This window comes from Daphnia pulicaria, chromosome 1, assembly GCF_021234035.1.
Source record: "Daphnia pulicaria isolate SC F1-1A chromosome 1, SC_F0-13Bv2, whole genome shotgun sequence".
NCBI classification, from domain to species: domain Eukaryota; kingdom Metazoa; phylum Arthropoda; class Branchiopoda; order Diplostraca; family Daphniidae; genus Daphnia; species Daphnia pulicaria.
The window spans coordinates 12,899,631-12,920,271 of NC_060913.1; the positions used below are offsets into that span (position 1 = coordinate 12,899,631).

General features: G+C 41.2%; 5 protein-coding genes and 1 long non-coding RNA gene across 7 annotated transcripts in view; 2 read left to right on the forward strand and 4 right to left on the reverse strand.

Annotated features, from left to right (window-relative positions):
• Positions 1-20,641, reverse strand: part of LOC124337859 — a 639,313-nt gene that overhangs the window by 372,586 nt on the left and 246,086 nt on the right. The gene's annotated exons all lie outside the window — the stretch shown is intronic.
• Positions 166-2,461, reverse strand: LOC124335158 (proton-coupled amino acid transporter 4-like). The gene is made up of 12 exons (XM_046789111.1): positions 2,430-2,461; positions 2,166-2,342; positions 1,960-2,096; positions 1,882-1,895; positions 1,675-1,796; positions 1,529-1,613; positions 1,073-1,466; positions 946-1,009; positions 826-882; positions 643-761; positions 502-575; positions 166-440 (listed from the first exon to the last, which is right to left on the reverse strand). The coding sequence occupies exons 2-12, from the start codon at positions 2,339-2,341 to the stop codon at positions 276-278; spliced, it is 1,407 nt and encodes a 468-aa protein (XP_046645067.1). The 5' UTR covers position 2,342; positions 2,430-2,461; the 3' UTR covers positions 166-275.
• On the reverse strand, positions 2,584-4,873 carry LOC124335142 (proton-coupled amino acid transporter-like protein CG1139). The gene is made up of 11 exons (XM_046789110.1): positions 4,592-4,873; positions 4,396-4,532; positions 4,310-4,323; positions 4,099-4,223; positions 3,941-4,025; positions 3,489-3,882; positions 3,362-3,425; positions 3,240-3,296; positions 3,046-3,164; positions 2,905-2,978; positions 2,584-2,842 (listed from the first exon to the last, which is right to left on the reverse strand). Exons 1-11 carry the CDS (start codon positions 4,768-4,770, stop codon positions 2,675-2,677), a joined length of 1,416 nt encoding a protein of 471 aa, XP_046645066.1. The 5' UTR covers positions 4,771-4,873; the 3' UTR covers positions 2,584-2,674.
• On the forward strand, positions 5,366-6,770 carry LOC124336668. Of its 2 annotated transcripts, none has more exons than XM_046790456.1 (3): positions 5,366-5,471; positions 5,690-5,933; positions 6,003-6,770. In XM_046790456.1, exons 2-3 carry the CDS (start codon positions 5,727-5,729, stop codon positions 6,558-6,560), a joined length of 765 nt encoding a protein of 254 aa, XP_046646412.1. In that variant the 5' UTR covers positions 5,366-5,471; positions 5,690-5,726; the 3' UTR covers positions 6,561-6,770. The 2 variants fall into 2 exon arrangements, with proteins under 2 accessions (XP_046646412.1, XP_046646418.1); XM_046790462.1 differs by having other exon boundaries at positions 5,414-5,551.
• On the reverse strand, positions 6,765-10,816 carry LOC124332940 (ATPase family protein 2 homolog). The gene is made up of 10 exons (XM_046788926.1): positions 9,421-10,816; positions 8,876-9,364; positions 8,627-8,810; positions 8,385-8,552; positions 8,054-8,301; positions 7,879-7,979; positions 7,607-7,816; positions 7,283-7,543; positions 7,056-7,220; positions 6,765-6,978 (listed from the first exon to the last, which is right to left on the reverse strand). Exons 1-10 carry the CDS (start codon positions 9,836-9,838, stop codon positions 6,802-6,804), a joined length of 2,421 nt encoding a protein of 806 aa, XP_046644882.1. The 5' UTR covers positions 9,839-10,816; the 3' UTR covers positions 6,765-6,801.
• LOC124333181 (cGMP-dependent 3',5'-cyclic phosphodiesterase-like) lies at positions 16,260-20,588 on the forward strand. The gene is made up of 14 exons (XM_046788945.1): positions 16,260-16,654; positions 16,754-16,885; positions 16,962-17,212; positions 17,422-17,531; positions 17,754-18,057; positions 18,161-18,386; positions 18,472-18,659; positions 18,750-18,878; positions 18,957-19,092; positions 19,167-19,284; positions 19,354-19,497; positions 19,569-19,594; positions 19,664-19,809; positions 19,883-20,588. The coding sequence occupies exons 1-14, from the start codon at positions 16,538-16,540 to the stop codon at positions 20,016-20,018; spliced, it is 2,163 nt and encodes a 720-aa protein (XP_046644901.1). The 5' UTR covers positions 16,260-16,537; the 3' UTR covers positions 20,019-20,588.

The window sequence follows — 20,641 nt, forward strand, 5'->3', positions numbered from 1 at the left end:
ATCCGACGAATATTTTCTTCTAAAAGTTCGGCCCCGTATTATCTGGTTTTCCCCTTTTTTTAATTGCGTTGGGACAAACGTTCCAGCGATGTCTTTATTATGTTTTAAATTTTTTTAATAAGTCGCATACACATTTGGATGTTTATCAATATTGGAAAGAAAAAGGAAGTTCCAAAAGTTTTGAAGCAACTGTTTATTGTGATGAACCTTAAACAGCTGGTAACTCACAAAAGAAAATCTTGGAAATGAAAACGTTTCCTTTGCTTCGAATTTTCTCAGGCCTCCTGTGCGCTATTGACAATTGCCAAAATAGTGGAGTAAGTCCCGGTTATAAAACCAATTATTCCGAAGATAAGAATCACGATATCTTTCGTCAACATTTGTTTGCTTATGTTAGGAGCGAGAGTGACGTACTCAAGGATTGGAGGAAGGATGAGTGCCTGTGAAAAACATTTTGATTTATTTTACATAATTGACTTGCTCATATTTTTATAAAATCACCAAAAATGTGCCAGTAACTGCTCCGACAAGCGAGACCACCAAGTCAATTTTGGGGATGGCTGCAGCCAGAAGCACTAAAGAGAAAATCAATTATTAAACATCCAAAGCATACCTTTTAATTACAACTTGTATGTGTATTACAAGTAACTAAGACCATGAATGTCCGAAACATGTACTCTGCTGCTAGGTCATTCTTGATGATCCGTGCTGCGTGTTTTGTCAAACCAGGCCACATAATCGGAATCGGGACGTAGAATTGCCTGTTAACGGTCGAATTTTCAAAAGAATTTCTCACAAATAATTAGCTAGGTTAATTTAACTTACACGGCATAGTTTCCGCAAATTGCAATGACCAAAAGAATTTTCACCACTTGCGCCAACCTATAAATGAAAATAAAAGTCATCAATCCAAAATGTTGGCGCAACATGTTTCAGTGAACTCACACTTCATCCGGTGGTAGATTGAGTGTAATGCTTCCTTCAATATTTTCGCCGTATCGCAAATAACCTGTAGAAGCCGCAAAATGTCAGAGTAAAATACCAATCGTAATACTGTTCAGTTCAATTTTACCAAAAAAACCCATGGCGATGTAGATGCAAGTTACAATTGACATTCCAGTATTGAGAATTCCGGTCCATCCTTTAAAATCCCATGGGCGACGCATGTCCTTTTGCAATGGCAAAACCAAAGTAATCGTTTCTAGCGAGAAGATGGCTGTACCGAAAAATAATGGTACACCGCCCCAACTGCCGAATGCAGGGACAGAGCTAACGGGCGGGAGAGGATCTCGAAAGATGTAATAGAACACGACAACAATACTCGACATTTGCAAAACATTTGCAACCATCGAAACGGGCGCTAATAGTTTAAGGTTTCGAATCCAGTTGAGGAAGATCAGCGGAATTGCTAGTATGCACATGTAAATTCGGACATCCCATCTTATCTCTGTATATTCTTCGATCACCTAGTTCAAATATTATTACTCCATTAGACTGTAAATGTTTTTCGTTTCTGGCGCACTCTTACCGCTTGCAAATTAGTACTTGTGAACACCAAGTAAACAACGCAAGCACCAAAGTGTTTTAGGCAAATAAACACGTTAACTGTTATGCTGTAAATTATTTTGCAGATAGGAATATTTGTAATGACAATTTTTTTGCAAGTTTTCAAACCTGAATGCGCGCGCATATTTTTTAAATTGAGGTGCACCTGTGAGGCAAGCCATTTCAGCTGTGCCTGCATATGACAGTGAAAATTTTGGGTCTCTTTTTTTCATGACGGCTGCTGCATTTACCTGAATGTAAACATTATTGACAATTTTACTGTTGCAAGCGAATGGGATAAAATCATATCAATCGTTAGCATTTCCATTTAATTACCAACATCTGCATACCTATAAGAAGAATTACAATTTGTTTGAGAAAATTCAGGGCGTTTTTGACGTATTGAAAACTTACAGTGAACGCAAACGATTGCTATGAATGGAAACATCCCAAATCCAACCCAAAGTCCAGAATTTTTGAAAGCAGAAGGCAGGGAAAAGATTCCTGTGCCGATATTTCCTTTTAATAAATGAGCCATCGTCTCAAAGTTTCTATCAAACGTGTTCTCATTAGTTAAAGAAAATATTTTTTATATTCGAAGTAAAACAAAAAAATATTACGAAATAGTCTGGACTTTTTTTTCTGGTGTTGCAGCCACTTCTGCATCTTTAGATTTGACATTATTCGATTCGACACTCTCACGTTTGGCGTCAGTCTTGACTGGCGATAAATCTTCCAACGGAATTTCTGTCATCACTTCACTGTTACTGCTTACCTCTCCTTGTTTTTCTTCCATCCTGCAAATCGAAATATTTTTGTTGAAGTTTTATTTTCAAAAGCTCTTTAGTTCAAAAAACAGTTTCAGTCTGGTAGGGAGCCTATACTTTTACTGGGTCGAGATTGTTGACGACTGACAGAATCATCATTGTGACGTTGACGTGACATTATCATTATTTGCTAAGGATTAATTTTTTGTTTTTGTTATCTTTCCATGTCGAAAGAAACGACTAATGTACTGAACGACACATTTACATTGGGTAGGATTAAATTTGTTTTGTATTTATTTTGTCGATATTTTATACATCCGCAAATCCTTGACAAACGTTTTTGGATTGAATTGATCAATTTATTATTCCGTTCCGCTGAATTCTTGAACAATCGCTAGAATGGCGGCGTAAGTACCAGTTGCGAAACCGATGACTCCAAAGAGGAGAATTAGAATTTCTTTGGTGATGGTTATCTTGCTTATGTTGGGAGCGTAGGTGACGTATTCAAGTATCGGTGGGAAAATAAGCGCCTGTCAGAAATTAAAATTTATTGGAACATGCCAGGCTTTTTAATACGAGTCCAAAAAATTACCAGGAAAGAGCTGCCAAATGCTCCTACCAGTGAAATAAACAAATCAATTTTGGGGATGGCTGCAGCCAGAAGCACTAAAGAGAAAATCAATTATTAAACATCCAAAGCATACCTTTTAATTACAACTTGTATGTGTATTACAAGTAACTAAAACCATGAATGTCCGAAACATGTATTCGGCTGCCAGGTCATTACTTGTGTATCGGGCTGCGTATTTTGACAAAGTCGGCCACATAATCGGAATCGGGACGTAGAATTGCCTGTTAACGGTCAAATTTGTGTAAAATTTTACATTTCAAAATTAAAACACTCCAAAAAAGAAGAAGAAAAATTACATTGCATAGTTTCCGCAAATAGCAATGACTAAAAGAATTTTCACCACTTGCGCCAACCTACAAAAATGAAAACAAAGTTAATGAATCAAAAATGATTTTGCACGATGTTTCAGTGAACTCACACTTCATCCTGTGGTAGATTAAGCGTAATGCTTCCTAAAATGTCCTCACCATATTGCAAATAACCTGCAAAATGCGTTAAAATGTTATAAAGTTCAATATCGCCAGATTTGCTTATTCGTGTTTTACCATAGAAACCCATAGCGATATAGATGCATGTCACAATAACCATTCCGGTGTTGAGAATTCCTGTCCATCCTTTAAAATCCCATGGACGACGCATGTCCTTTTGCAATGGCAGTACTAATGCAATTCCTTCGAACGTGAATACTGTAGTTCCGAAGAACAAGGGAAGTCCTCCCCAACTGCCAAACGCAGGGCGACTATTTACAGGCGGTAGAGGATCTCGAAAGATGTAGTAGAACACGACAACAATACTCGACATTTGCAACACATTTGCAACTAGCGAAACGGGCGCTAATAGTTTAAGATTACGAATCCAGTTGAGGAAGATTAGCGGAATGGCCAGAAAGCACATGTATATGCGCACATCCCATCCTACCTCTGTATAATATTCAACCACCTAACGTAAATGTTGATTGATTATTTCATTTTGAATTATACGAACATTCGTCTATTACCTGTTGCAAATTGGTGCTCGTAAACACCAAGTAGACGCAACAAAAACCAAATTGCGTAATGCAAATGAAAACGTTGATCGTTATACTGAAATGGAATTTCAATGACAATACTTTTGAATATTTCTTGTAATTATTTCAAAATGTTATGCACTCTCTACCTGAAAGCTCTTGCGTATTTCGCGTAGTTAGGGTTATTGCTGGTTTTGCAAGCGGTTTCTGCTACGTCAGCATAAGAAATAGAAAAATCGCCCTCTCTTTTTTTCATGATGGCCGCCGATCTTACCTGTAAGCAAGTTTGATTATGTGCCATCATGCGTAATTATTGTTTCAATCAATATGTTTGATGAACTTTTATTCATCCCTACTTACCAGCATTTGCATACCTATAACAAATAATGGAAAATCAGTAATGAAAAGGGCCAAACGTTCTTATTATTATTTTTTCAATTACTTACAGTGAGTGCAAATAATTGCCATGACGGGAAGTAACACGCTACCAACCCAAATTCCGGAATTGAGAAAAGCCGAAGGCATTGCAAAAATGCCGGTACCGATGTTACCCTTAAGTAAATGAGCCATTGTTTCGAAATTCCTACCAGATAATGTGATTTATAGATAAAAAGCGGCATTTTAATTGTAGTAAATATTTACGAAATCGGTTGGAATTTTTTTTGTTCTTTGACGACGGGCGTAATAGCCTGACCGGGAACCCATTCTGCATCTTGACTTATTTGACTATTTTTGTTTAGTGATAAATCTTCCAATGGAATTGGAATTTCTGTTGAATTGCTGTCACTACTACTTATATCTTCGTCATGTTTTTCCACCATCCCTACAATTATTATTAATACTTCAAACTGCTTTAAAATCAATGTCTAGGGGACAGTACAACTATTATCGATGCACAGTGATGTTACGACTGAACTGAAAATTGATCACTGTGTTTATAATGAGTCTTATCTCAAGAAGAGATTAACTTCCCCAGTGGGTTTTTTCCCTTATTTGATTATGACACGGTGTCAATCATATTTTGTCTTTTGACTAGAGTGACGCATGGATTTATACATATTTTTGACGTTACTTACATATTGGTATTTCGATTATATAGTGGCTAAGCGATTTTCAATAAGGTAATTCTTAAATCGAGTCCTAGAGTGTGGACAGCATTATACCCCATTATCATTATCTATGTCATATCTATGTCATATCTATTATTTTCATGTCGATCAAGAATGGGATTGTTACTTCAAGCACCAGACCAGACATGTCATCAACTTAAACTAGCTTCAGAGTTCAGACAGATATAATAATAAGCTTCACAATCGCAAGTGGACGAAGCCGCTGGTATCTCTAAAAAGGCTAAAACTATGGCTCTGTATCCTGCTATTTCACTATTCCTGTGTATGGCTGAGCTCGCGTGACGCTCACCGTCTTTCATTTGTTTCTTTTTGAACAACCACCTGAGTGAAGTAGCCCAGCAATCACAACAACCGTCTTGTTTTTTTCACAGCCACGCCTTACCTTTCTCCAGGTGAATAATATAAAAAAATAGTAAAGAAATTTTGTGTTTGTCTCCGTCTTCTGCGACAAAAACCAATTATTCTTTTAATCGTAAGAATTTTTATTCAAACTAGAAAATTACAGATAATATAATTTTTTGTTAAAACCCATACATCAACATAGCATTTTACTACCAATTGCATCTTTTTTACATGCTCTAATTGGTTCTCCCCTTTTCTTGGATTCTAGTTTTTTCTTTTCGACGTCAGAATCTCAAGAATAAAAAATGCAGGCTCAACAAGGCAGGCAAGGAAGAACTAGAACCCCGAGTTTGGGTGGTGCAAGCTCAATCTACTCTTACGCCAGCACAACCAGGACTATGTCCAGGTCCATGAAGTCTTTACGAGTAGCTTGGTATAAAAAGCCCATATTGCAAGATGCATTTTTTACTGATATTCAGACTGGATCTATGATAACAGCCATTTTCTCAATGGTAGGAAATGATTTTTTACGTTTGTCTAAAATCAGCCTTCTCTTAATGGATATTTCATTTGTTTGTTAGGTGATAAGCCTGTTCACCATTGCAACAGCAGTGCTAGATATTTACTGTCTGGGAATGACAAAACCTGGAGTCACCCACTATGGTTACTACATCATGAGCTTTCAATTTGTGTATGTTGGCAATGGTAATGTCCGTAACACTCTGATTGTGTTTGCCTTGTTTTCTGCCATTGCTGCAGTGGCTCTGTTTGTGACTAGCTGCATCCTGCTCAAGGCTCTTCGCAAAGAGATTGAAAAGGAAATGGTTCCATGGCTTTTTGCCTCCGGCGTATTTTTTGTTTGGCGTACCATCGCCATTATTTTTGCATCGGTTGTTAACGACATGATATTCGGTTATCATATTGCTATGTGCCTGTTTTGGGTTGCTTTCATTTTACTCGGGGCTTTGGGCTGGGTCATCGTATATTCTCTTTATTTAGAGTTAAGTGACTTAACTAAACTTGAAGACCTGGCTCATTTACGTATGGGCACAATGAGTAGTCTTAACATGACGCAATCTATTGCTGGATCAAGACCAACGACACCACACAGCACAGTCTCAACTGCACAAGTGGTCTGATTTTGTTTTGCAGATCTCTCAAATTCTTTAAATCGTTCCAAATAATTTCATTCCGTCCACTACATTTGTAATAACCAAAGGAATCTCACTTCCTTTCTTAACGACTTTTCTCGCCATCGCCCATAAGTTGTATAGAGTTAATTAGCTTGCATGTCCTCCTTCTTTATCCTAAACTGATATCGAGGAAAATAGAAGGCGTATGAATTTTTACGTGTTTTTATTATTTCATTCGTGAACCAGATCATATGGCGTGTAAACCACTTTCTTTGACATAATTCTCGTAAAAATTCACGGTCTCTGATGTGATGCGAGGTGTTACAACTGATAAGGAAAAATCAAAATGACGCCTACAGATTTGTTTGGCTTCAATATCTTCCTCTAATGCTCTTAAAGCTGCTTCGTTGCACACAGCGGTCACCTGTAAAGAAAATTTTTATGTAAACCATAGTGTTTGCTTTGAATATGTAAAAATATTGTTGTTATTGTTAGAAAAACCTCAGCTCCCGAATATCCACTTGTATTTGATACAAGCCAATCCAATGAAACTTCAGGATGGATAGGCATATTGTTGAATTTCAACTGTAGAATCTCTTTTCGCGTAGCTTCATCCGGCAGAGATACATAGACGATGCGATCCAAACGCCCTGGTCGAAGCAGTGCCTAAATGTAAATTCGATCTGAATCGTCGTTCTTTTTACAAATTCAAAAGTTCAATACTCTACTTTGTCAATCATGTCGGGTCGATTAGTTGCAGCAACAACGGTGACGTCCTTTAATGCTTCGATACCATCCATTTCAGTTAACAGCTGGGCCAAAACACGATCTCCTACACCGGCTGAAGTAGAGCCCGAACCTCTGGCTGATCCCAGAGCATCCAGTTCGTCGAGAAAAACGATCGCCGGAGCAACTTGGCGTGCTCTTCTAAACACTTCACGGACAGCCCTCTCAGATTCCCCCACCCATTTGCTGAATAACTCTGGGCCCTGAGATGTATACCGTCAGTCTTCGCGGAACCACTTTAGCTAAAGGTAAGAATAAGTGTGTACCTTGACGGCGATAAAGTTCAATCCACTTTCCGTGGCCAAAGCTTTGGCGATCATAGTTTTCGAACAGCCAGGGGGTCCGAACATTAAAAGTCCACGTGGTGGTTCGACACCAAGTCGTTGAAAAGCTTCCGGATAGCGCAAAGGCCACTCAACAGCTTGTTTCAGTTTTAGCTTCAACTCAGCCTGTCCTCCGATATCTGTCCAACGCACCTAAAAAGATTTAAATAATTTTGAATTTTTGAACAGCCAATCGACTCGAAAAAAAAAATTACGTTTGGCACTTCAACCAGCACTTCTCTCATTGCACTCGGTTTGACTAAATGTAAGGCCTGTTTTGTATCTTCGGCCAACAGAAAAACTTCGGCAGTAGATGCTGAAATAAGCGACGTTGATTGAAAAGAAGTTAAAATCTGAAATGAGAGGAATTTCATATTTTAATCAGATTACCGGGGCCGGATATGATGCGCTTTGCTGCAGCTAGCGAAGCTTCGGCGCAGAGGAGAGATAAATCTGCCCCGACGAAACCATGAGTGATTGAAGCCAGATGGTCGATTTCTTTGGTTTCCAAGCGATGCGGAATCTTTCTGAGAAGAACATTGAGAATGTCTTTGCGTTCGGCGACAGTTGGTGCTCGGATTTCCAATTCACGATCTAATCGCCCGGGTCTTCTCATAGCAGAATCTAATGCGTCTGGTCTTTAAGATATAAACAAGGTTTTTATGATCTTGTGCTCTATTTTGTAAACATTAAAAGCCAAAGATTTCTCTTTTGTTTTTACCGGCTGGATACCCCAATTATCACGACACGTGCTTGGGGTGGGATGGAATCGATCATAGAAAGTAAAGTGGCAACTACCCGGCGTTCCTGATCGCTATGAGATGATGAGCCAGAGTCTCTTTTTGGACACAGAGAGTCGATTTCGTCCAAGTAGATGATACAACAGTCTCTAATAAAGAAAAGCATAAATTTGTTGGTCATCTATTAACGTTACGATCGCAGCTGCATTTTTAACAGGCATACTTTTTAATGGCTTCTTCAAACTTTTCCCTTAGTCGTGCTTCGGTTTCTCCGTAGTACTTGCTGAACAACTCTGGACCTTGAATGGTAATCATGGGAACTTTGAAGTGGCCGGCCACAGCACGAACCAAAAGTGACTTTCCCGTTCCTGGGGGTCCGTACAAGAGCATTCCTCTGGGACCGATGCCTAGAGATAATTTATTTTTCGTTAACAACAATATCAGTAATCTTTGGGCATGATTACTTGGTTACTTTTTGATGGGTTGGTTGCTTGAAAGACGCTTGTGCACAACTTTTTTATCTCTTCGACCACATCGTGGGCGCCACCAAAGTCACTTAGTTCTACGAATGAAGGATCAGAGGAAACCTCATTCGGTGCATCGAAACAAATATTAGTATTCGAAAGGACCAGTGAATAGTCTCGTGATTGGATGACATCCACCGTTAATGAACTCATTCCAGCTGAGAGATCGTCATTTGATCTGTCGCTGTCGGATCGAATCACTCTCTCTACAGTAATCAACCATTTTTTGCCTAGATGTTTAAGAGCAAAGCGGTTGCCTTTCCTCAAAAGATGACTGTCAAACTGATGAAGAAATACATTTTCCAGTTGGGTGATTTCAAGTGGGGGGTTGTCTCGTAATGCAATTTTCAGATGCACTTTTGCTGCTATGTGCTTGTTTTCGCTTGGTGTAGACACGTAAAGATTCTTTTGCTGGTCCATGGATATCACCCTAAGAACTAGAAAGAAAATTAGAATCCTCGTAAAGTTTATGTGAGTAAAAAATATCCCATACTTTCAGGATCAATAAAAATTGATGAGGGTGGGATATGGCAACAAGGCCAAGCTACAAAAATGGATGACTTTGAATCAAAGGTCTCCACTTCAACGTGAGATCCTATTACAATCCCACACAACTGCATGGCTGAGGGGGAAACAAGTGCAACATGTGATTTTTGCAACTTGTGCACATTTTGCAGACATTCTTTGCAAGTTTTATCTTCAAGGACTGCGCAGAGTCGTTTATTAAACACAAATCCATGGTTGACGTCAGCGTCGGAGTAATCTTGGCTTGCTAAAACAGAGCAAACTGCTTCGTGCCTGAGTGAATCCCGTAAGACAAAAGTGCAGGCACAAGAGGCACAACTTTTCCACTCGACTTTGGTGCCGAATTTCGAAGGAGTCTGGGGTGTTCTCGGGGTTTTTGGTGCCATCGTTTACCAGTTGAATCGCGCTACCAAAATTCGAAGCGCACGTGACAGTTCGTCGTCTGCTTCTGGTAAACCCTAAACAGTAGGCCGTCGCTACTGACGTATTATAAGTGTGTGATGAAAGTTGCCTTGTTGTGCAGCCCCCGAACGAAATTGTCAAATCGTTACATCGAAAATCAATTGTGACGTCTTTCGTAGATGGTCACAAGCTGGCGCATGGATCCAATAAGTTTACATTCAAACCACAGAGCGAAAATGCTAGATGCTGCATTTTCTCATCTTAGAGAGAAAAGGGCACGCACAAAAGGAGAAAAGACATTAACTCGTGAATATTGAATAACTTTCCCCAGCTGGTGCTAAAGAGTCGGCTTTAATCAGGCTTTCCGATCACGCGTGATGCTTCAGACGATTGTCGAGTCAAGCGCGTGAGTTGCCTTTTACTCTATTCTTTCTGTTTGCTATCCCCTTATTCAGAACATCGCAAGATTCTCTTAGATTTAACAATGAGGCCATCGCATATACAAACGCTTTGCATACTGAAATCGCCCAAGCCCAGCAGATCGAAAACAATACTCGGAATGAAAGATTCGCCATTTCCAATTCCTTCACGTAAATATGCGTCAAAATATTCCCAAATTGTGAAAACTGCAATGTCTAAACTAGGTTTCGATATGTCGTCACGGCGATGAACGGAAATAATAACTATACCAACATGGTTTTTATCTCAACTGTGCGCCCCCTCTGGGTATTCCTTTATTAATCTTATACAGTGTATTAAACGCCAGAAAGCAAAAAAGAAACTAACGATAAATGAATATCGCCCCTTTTTATGTCCAATTACGGGCCCTCGATCCATCTTGTCTAGCAGCGAACGTTATATAATAATTGATCCCATCTTTTTTTTACCATATGCTGATGTTCGGATAATGGGGCATCAAATTGCCCTTATTTTTGTTTTGTTTTTCTCGTGAAATTGTTTCCCAGCTTCTTTAAAAATGTTCATTTTTAAATTTGTTCCTCCTTTTACATCGCGTTATGATCACGTAGTGTGATAAGAAATTGTAATCAACCCATAAGAAAGGAATAAGTGGCAACTCAAATTTGATAAATTCTTGGGGAAACAAGTTGAATCCTGAATGATGAAATAGCCCAGTGTTTTGTTTTTGGTTTTTTTTCTCATTTCATCCGATTTCATCACCGTCGTTTTTACCAGTATGGTCAAACGAACTTGTTAAACGGTTCTTTGACCTCTTTCCGGGCCCGTGTGCAATCAATACTTGCAGTACACGGATAAGAACATATATATTAACACTATTATTTCTATACAGGTATCGTATTATAAGCTACACGTGTAGACGCGACATGTTCTGCAACCAATCGAAACAGTGACGTCAAATTCACGAAGTACTAGGTAATACCGGTACTGATTAAGAAATTGCGCTGGGAAAGGGGGGCTTCTTCCACCGCAATGACCACGACGACAATGTATTACCATCCTTAATTCCAGCTTAATTCAAATGGGAATGAATCGTTAATACCCTTATCTGTCACGGCAAAAGTTGTGCAACTTTATATCCACACCGCCACTAAGCTGATTACTAATCGGGGCGGATGAAACCGCTCCTCGCCAATCCCGAAAATGTCGTGAATGAAAGATGCCATCGGATGACTTGAGTTTCTCTCCTTCTATTACCATGTAGTTACACACAGCGCCTGTAAAAAGCGATGTTATACTACTCTTCTTTTTAAAAATTGATCATGGCTTAGCCTATTCTTCTTCGTAGAATTTTTATTTTCCACATGTTTATTTTATTTGTTTTTTCTGCGTGTGACAGTCAGGTTGATGTCACGAGGTGATGTGTTCCCACGGGCTCCTTTTATATTCGTCTCCTACGTGTAACCTGGTTGCATGAGTGGGTGACTGTGACTATAGTAACCGGCATGTTTTTATTCCAAGGAAGCAGACGGGGGAGGAAAGAAAAGAAGATTAGATGGATCGTGCAGTCGTTTCATCTTCTGAGAGGCAAGATACAATATGCATTATATGAGAGCGAAATCTTGTCTCTCTCTTTTTTCTCTTGAATTTAAGCGCACTTCTATTCAATAGATCCTCTCGACATTTTTTAGATTGGCTCTATCGAGTGTGTGTGTGTGTGTGTGTTTTGTGCACACAAACGATTCTCTAGCTTTAGTTGAACCAAGAATTTCCATAATGGCGTTGCGTAAAAAGCCATACAACGGGTCCCAAGTCTTCAGGTTCACTGGGTTGCCAATGTCTCTATACCCTTTTAAACCTTTTAAACCTTTTCGACTTTTTTTTATCCATCGCGTACAAGTTTCGCTCGGAAAAATTTCCAGTTTCTTGATCAAGTCAACTTGGGAGCCACCGGGAGATTGTTGTCGATGCTCCAAGAAAACTTTTTCTTGCACATTTTAGGAAATAGTTCATTTCTTACTGTAGAAAGACGTTGAAAGTAAAATGGTCGCTTTTTTTTTAAATGTCATTTTGACTTTCTATTACCGATTGATTCGTTCGTGAAAACTTTTTCCCCATCCGGTGATTATTACTTGACGGTTCATCCGAGGATGTTGTATAGTTGGTAATGAACACACGTCTTTCTTTTATGCTGCATAGCACCTAGAGGTGGTAGTCTACCGTTGGTATTATATACTGGCATGGCCGAATATTTAAAGCTCGCGCGAGTGGAGAAAGGAAAGTTGGAGACATGGCTCCCGGTGACGATTGCGAATTGCATTGTGACGAACAGAGCACACTCCAGCAGTGCTGCCAGTGAGCTCCCAACTGATTTTTTGGTTTTTTGTCTCCGTCCGGATACAATGAAGGATGAAAGGGGGGAGGAGAATGAACTGAGACTTTCAAGAGCGGAGTAGGATGTTGCGTTCGCAATCAAACGGACAGTATAGTGCAGCTAGCAGCTATGAACGTAATAACAAACACAGGATCATTACACACTCACACTGCTGGCTCTTGTGCTCACGCTGCTCTACTGATTCGTCCCCTGAAACACTGGGAAATTAATTGGCTTAGACGAGCAGGGCCGGGAAAGAGGCGATCGATAGAGTTGAACAGCAGTAGCAGCAGCAGCAGCAGCTTGTCTTAAGGGTGGGGAGCTGAAGGGAAAGGCCGTTGTCAAAGTGAAGCCACTCCTTTCCTCTTCTTTCCCAAGACACGTATATTGCTTCAGCTAGATGGCAAATGCCTGGTAGCAGACACTCGCTACACATTATATGTGTGTAGACTTAAAAGGGGTGGTCTGCGTTATTAGATTGTATAGCTGCTGGCTTAGTATATAGTACTAGGGGGGGGGGGGGATACAAGAGGAGGAGCAGCTGAGTTGGTTAGTGTCGAACATCCAGTGCTCGTGCCATCTCTCGATATCGGGACACGACACAAAAGCGGATCACAAGCCAAAAAACGAACCAGCAGGCTTTTCACCTTCATTGGGCGGGCTTTATTGTTGGGAATCCAATATATATGCAGCATCGACCGATCTTCGGAGGAAGGAAGAAAAACTTGATATTTTTTTTCTTCCCTCCCAAAGCTCATCAAATCGCCTTTCATCTTCGTCATTCTCCACCCCTTTGACGGTCTTTATCGATCAACCGAAAAGCTGTCGGTTAGGTCCATCAAGCCGGAAGGACCGACGGTGGCACTTTCGGAACTGTCGGTCTAGAAAAAAAGAAAAACAGAAATTGCCGTCTGATAAACTCGTTTACTGAATTTCCTGCTTTCAGGCGACCATCTTCTTCTTCTTCCTTTCCATCCGGTTTATTATCATCATATGTGCATTTTTGGGCCCGTCATGGTAAGGGCCAATCCGCGAGGCTCACTGTCAACTGCACAAGGCAGCAATCTCGAGAGAGAGAGAGAGAGAGAGAGAGAAAAACCGATAGAGAAGCAGATCGATATGAGCCCCGCTTCAACTGTCAAGACGCCATCAGATGAAATAACATTCATCTCCACCCCACCACCACCATCCGCTAAAGAATGCCAAAGATTGCTTCGGCATGATAGGCGGCCATTTTCTTTGGTACATAATGGTGAGAAACGGCATCCCAATCTTTTTTGATTTATCAACGCAAGAGCTAACGACGAGCGGACACAATTGACCGAGGTGAAAAGAAGATGGAAGATAAAAAAACCGAGGCTCGACTAAGTAACTATAAGTAATGACCCGTCTACTCTATATCACGCTAGTAAGAGAAAAAAAAAGTGTACGACGATTCCCGTGAAAAATGGGGATCGTTATCGGGACGGTGCTTTTCCAAAGGACGCAGCCTACTATATGCTTCGTGTGTCGGTGTGTTGTTGCTGGGAATATAACTAGCTCTACTTATTTACTATTAGAGCAGCGGGCACGTTGCAATCGCGATAGGGTCATTGTTCTGATGGAAATCGAATCAAAATGACGACGCGCAGTCTAAATGAATTACGTTTGTAAAACAAAACGGCGGGGTCGGCAGTCATTTGAAGTTTTATTTATTTAACAGGCGCAACCCCACACGGGAGAGAGAGAGGAAAATCAAACATGACGTGTGTACGTTTGCCCAATGAATTTAATGCTCTCCCATGTATAGTAGGCCGTACTACCAGCAGCAGCAGCAGCCGCGTGATGTCATAACCTCGAACGGCTCGCAGAGCGCACGCTCTACTATCAACGATCGCGTGTGCTCTCCCGACCGACCGACCATCAACCGACCGACCGACCACCAACCGACAAAAAGATGTCGGGACCACACCACTTCCATCCTGCCCCTAAGATTGTACGTGTTGGTGCCGGAAGAGGAGTCTTATACGGAACAATATCAGTAAGAGGAGAAAGAAAATAATAATATAAAGAGACGACTCCACGTTGATCAATTCTAGATGGCGGGACAGGTCTGGCGTGCACTCGACGTAATCACTGTAAATCAAACGGACGGGAAAAAAAAAGGAAAAATCGTGAAAGCAGAGGCTGTCTACGTAGGTTGAAAGAGGATTTAAGTCATACGGCCTCCTCTTGCACTACTTTTGTTCTTACCAAGAATAAAGTTTGGAGTGGTGCGGATGGTGGGGAGGGTGAAGTAAATTGCTCGCGCATGAAAGCACATGATATACAGCAGCAGGAGGAGCTTTTCACATTCGCCTAGGTAACCGCGCTCAATCTCCGCTTGCCGGCCAAGAATGATGAACTGTATATTCCCATTTGGGTGAGCAAGAAGTAAGGAAATCAGATTTCGACGACTACTTCTACTTTTCAGTCTCAGTCGATATATAGATTTGTATTCAGCTCCGTTACGACGTCTCTATATAATAACGTTCAGTGCGAAATTTTCGGGAGCCGAGTTTTCCTTTTTATCCCGCTTCTCTCTCTCTCCCAAATTGAATCGATTGCTGGAGCGTGAGTAGTCTGGGAACACTGTAGCGACTCGTCTACAAAGTAACACGGTACTATACGCTATACCTAGTGACTGAATCGGTGCTGGTAAAAAGAGAAAAAAAAAAAATAATAATAATCGATAAACCTCTCTCGTGGGGCTCAACAATGTATTACTGATGCATTACCGATTGATTTTTCTATTTTTTCTTCCTTTGAAAAATGTTTCGCTCGCGACCATCAAAGGAGAAATCGAAAAGACTTTTCCCTCTCTCGGGGCGCAGTCAGTTGGGGCCTTTCAGATTTTTTCAAAAAAACCTTCCCATTTATCGCCTATTTTCAGGCCGATATTTCTTATCGATAACGTAAACATCAACACAAACTTGACGGCCGAATAATGAGGATCGAATTTTGATCGATTCATTTTGGGTGCATATCATCAGAATTTGCCAACCGTTTGCGCTGGGTCGGAGTAGCAAATCGAATTGTTGTTTCAGTGTACACACAACTAAATTTATAACGCAGGCGCAAACACAGGCGAGCTATATAGCTTCACACTACTACACTCGCGTGAGCCTAATTGAGTTTTTGAAAGCTGATCCCCATCCATTGCTTTTCATAACATAGTAGTGCCAGTTATTCCCGAACCGACGTGAAACATATCGAGGCCAACAACAACCAGGATTCTTATTCATCCAATGTGCACTGACCGTAGTCTGCAGAGGGCGGCGACGGCTACAACATAATGGAAAAAGCCTTTCGTTCCCCAAGACTTGTCCGCGACGTTGACTTTTTAGCCGAAACAACAGAGACCCCAAGCGGCGAATTCCGTTGCCCGCTTGAAGTCACTGGCTGAAGGGGTTGGTTGGTTGGTTGGTGGGACGTCGTGTGGGACATGATGGCTGTGAGGGAGGACATGATGGCTGTGAGGGAGGACCCGACCCGTGTGTGTGTGTGTGTAAAAATGGGCCCGGGCCTTTGAATAACATACACGCCGAATTCGTAGGCTATATGTATACCGTGACAGTGGCGCTGTTGGTCGTCAGTCGTCGTAGGGATATAAACAGCAGCGGAAGCACATTGAGGGCAGTCGCGGGGTAGTAATCAACTTTTTAATCTTGGCGGGCAAGTTTGACGATATTAATTACAGTGACCATTACGTCAGTATAGCAGCCAAGCTCCTTGCACTCTTTTCTCGATGTGGGAAATGAGAGGCTGATGGTGAAAATGCCAGTGTGATACTTTAGTAGTCGTTTTTAACTGGTGTGTTTGGATGCCACTCTCGTCTCTTGGTAGCAGCTTCCGTTGACTCATCAATTTTGAGATGGATCACTGCAATGATTTCGACACTGGCGACTGCACTTCACCGGATGCATTCAAACTTGCCGCCCGGCTCCAATTCCAGAGTGTCAGCAACATCCAGATCATCATCAATGAGCATGTACACCACCACAACCAGTTTGACCGTCTGCCAAACACAAAACCTTTGATTCAAGTTGTTTACGGTTGTTTTTCTTTATTTCCTTCTGGACATGCATAGTTGGGAGAAGTCACCAAGGCACAAACAGTGTTCCATGCCTTTGCACCACCATCCCACGATGAAGATCCAAACTATGGTCTGACTGTCAGCGTCATTGGAAAGACAACATTGCCAGGGCCTGTCCAAATATGGGTAAGTTTGGCATGCACATAATATTACAGTAAAGCTAGAGATTTTTGTTCATCTTCTAAATTGTTGTTCCAATCAGAGCCAGGAGTATGGCAAGTTCATGAGATTATTGAATGATGACACATTCTGGATGGAAAAGGGTGGGTTGGATCCAAGCTCGCAAGGATCACTTGAAGGTTTACTAGACCAGGCTGTCTCAGACTGCATGCTTGTGCCGATTAAGAGGCCTGACAATCACCATTTCTTCCTGGTGGTGGCTCTTGTAAACAAACAAGAAGAACATGATGCTTTTGGTTCTCTAGATCTTCAGGCTGTGCATCAGTGCTTTCAGTAAGCTTATTTATTTATCATTCAAGCGTGATCCACTGATCCATGATCCCACTACACAGACGTCCCTCCCCCACCATTCTGACAGCTATTGTGATGTTTGTGTCTGTTCATCCCTTTCAGCTATTCTAACAATTCTATTGATCCCGTATGGCGACATTACGGCACATGGATCTCATTATGACGTGTGTGTGTGTTTTGACCCTATGCAGGCAAGTCTTGGGGACGCTGGTCGGTGCCGTTGAACTAGAGGAAGAAAGACGGCTCCGAGTACAATGCCAATCACTGCTGTCGGTGGCCAAAAATCTTTTCTCTCACTTGGGTACGTGTTTCTTTAATACTTCTCTGACTTGCTTTTATATATATATAAATATATATACGCACGTACACTCACACACACACACACAAACACTTCTTGCTATATGGCTGATGAGGTGTCGCACGGGGCAGGGCATTCGAGGATAACAAAGGCAGTTCACTCACACTCAATGTCTTTTCCTTTTTCTCTCTCCCCCTCACTCTCTTTCATGTCGATAATCAATAGACGATGTGGATGAACTACTAAAGGAGATTATGAGCCAGGCCCGTAACTTGACCAAAGCCGAGCGTTGCTCGCTGTTCTTGCATGACAAGCAGCGCAAATGTCTGGTGGCAAAGGTTTTTGATGGGTCGACGTCATCTGAGTCAGGACAGTGGAGCACGACCGATAGGCGCCAGCTCGATATTCCCCTTGATCGAGGCATCCTAGGTCACGTGGCTACCACGGGCCATTTACTTAATATCGCCGATGCCTACTCACACCCACTCTTCTACAAGGACATTGACATAGCCACAGGATTCAAAACGAGGTGAGTCTTTCTCTCTCTAATAAATCACTTCCACTTATGATCTACTACATTTGAATCATCACGATTGATGTTGTATTGTTTTCTCCTGCCTCTGGGTTGACAGGAATATTTTGTGTTTCCCGATAAAAGATGGCGATGACGTGCTAGGCGTAGCGGAATTGTGCAACAAGACCAGTGCTCCTTGCTTTACGCGGGTAGACGAGGAATCGGCCATGTCCTTTTCCATTTACTGCGGGATTTCTCTCGTGAAAGGTCTCATGTACAAGAAAGTGCAAGACGCGCAGCATCGGAGTCGACTTAGTAACGAGCTAATGATGTATCACATGAAGGTATCGTCTCGCCAAGACCTGAGGCGCTTTGGGGAAGCCTTTCAAATTCTAAATCAAACATTCCTTTGTGGTGCTTCTTCGACAGGTTTCGAACGAGGAAACGCTCAAACTACTTCACGAGGACAACATGCACAACATTGACAAAAACTTTTGCGAGTTTCAATTCGTGCCACGTTCAATGGAAGAGCTCCAGACGCCGGCCGCTGTGGTGGCCGTGTTTCACGATCTGGGTCTCATGGAACGCTGGTCGATAAATCAAGAAACACTCAGCAGGTTGTCTATTGACTTTGCCGCCATCTGCCGTGCGTGTTGAATCAACATTCTTTATCGCGTTATTGATTGTCTCTTTGAAAAATGCCGTAGGTTTGTCTTGATGGTGCGAAAAGGATACCGTGATCCACCCTATCACAACTGGATGCACGCCTTTTCAGTGTTCCACTTTACCTACGTCCTCATCAAGCGGCTCAGACTGGTTCAACAAGAATATTTGACGTAATAACCCCTCCTTGGAATATGATAACGCAAACATGTGGCTCAGCTACATATTACGTGTTCTTGTTCAACCCTCAGGGACTTGGAGGCTTTGGCCTTGTTGGTATCGAGTTTATGTCATGACATTGACCACCGAGGCACCACCAATTCGTTCCAGCTGGCTTCCAACTCACTTCTGGCTGCCCTATACAGTTCAGAAGGATCCGTCATGGAGGTGTCAAGTTATTTTTCCTTTCATATTTTTAATTGAATTTATTCATTTCAATTTGTTATGCATATATCCTGCAGCGACATCACTTCGCTCAAACTATGTGTATTATTAATACTCTGGGTTGCAACATCTTTGAAAACCTGTCGTCGGTAGATTACACCCGGTGTCTTGATTTGATGCAGGATATTATTCTTGGTATTGAGCATTATTTCCTTCCCTTAATCTGTTTGTTGTTATTAAAAACATGTTTTCTCTTTTTCACAGCCACTGATGTATCGCATCACTTAAGCATATTCAGGAAATTAGAAGATCTCGCGACTTCCGGCTTCGAAAAAAATCGAGCCGATCACCATCAGTTACTTTTGTTCTTGATGATGACCACCGCCGATCTTTCAGATCAAACAAAAGGTGAATCAAAGCAGTTATTAAAAAACTTTTTCATTACTCATTTTTGTTTTTTATTTCCCCTCCAACAATAGATTGGAACAGTTCAAAGAACGCTGCGGTATGTTTCAAAACTATTTATATTGCCAGAACTCATTTTTGTTTTACAATTCTTCCTTGTTTTCTGCAGCTGCTCGTTTATCACGAATTTTTTTCCCAAGGAGATTTAGAAAAGAAAATGGGAAATCGGCCAGATGAAATGATGGATAGGGAAAAAGCCTGCATACCTACTCTGCAAATTCAGTTTATCGATGACGTCGCTCTTCCCGTCTACTCGTAAGTGACGTCCGAATCCTTATAAAATTTTCATTTCTATCACAAACTTACTTTTCCGAAATTCTATTTGTAGGTTGCTTGCTCAACTCTTCCCGGAGCTGAGTGTGCTCGTCGACACGGTAAGCAGTAATCGTAAGAAATGGGTAATGACGCTAGAAGATGGTCACGTTGTTTCGCCAATGGAAACATTGACTAACGACAATGATTAATTCTCGCCAAGATGAATTACGTCATTCTAGTCCTTAATTCAATCACACTGAACTCTCACCCTTCTCCTTCGTCTGAATTTTTCAGAAATGTTCCACTCGTTCTTTTTTGGTTTTGTTTTACGTCACATGATTTCCTTTCTTGTGTGTGCGTGAGAGTGCCTGTGTGTGTGTGAATGACCGTATTATAAATGCGTCCGTCGTGAATCGGACACGTTTGTACGACTGACCAACCAAAGAGATAATTTTTCTTTATGAACTTTATCAGCGCTGGTTGTCGTTGTCAAATCAATAGTTTTTTTTTCCTTCACGTTTCCAACCGCAACCGGTGCTTGTGCCAATAAGGAGCTTAAATACCTCTATTATCTTTTTTCTCTCGACCTCTTGTTGTTCTGTTTTTCATTGACAAAATAATCTGAAAAATGTTTAGCCGTTCGTATATTTGTTAGTCAGCACAGACAACCAGATACCCACTCGTTTCTCATCATTCGATCTATTTTACTTTTCGTGTACTTCATTTATTATCTTTGTCTCTCATGTACTTTAATAATAGCATATTATTATTTTTGAGTTCACCAATGATTTAACAAGAATTAATAAATGTCAATGAATATAAATAACCAAAG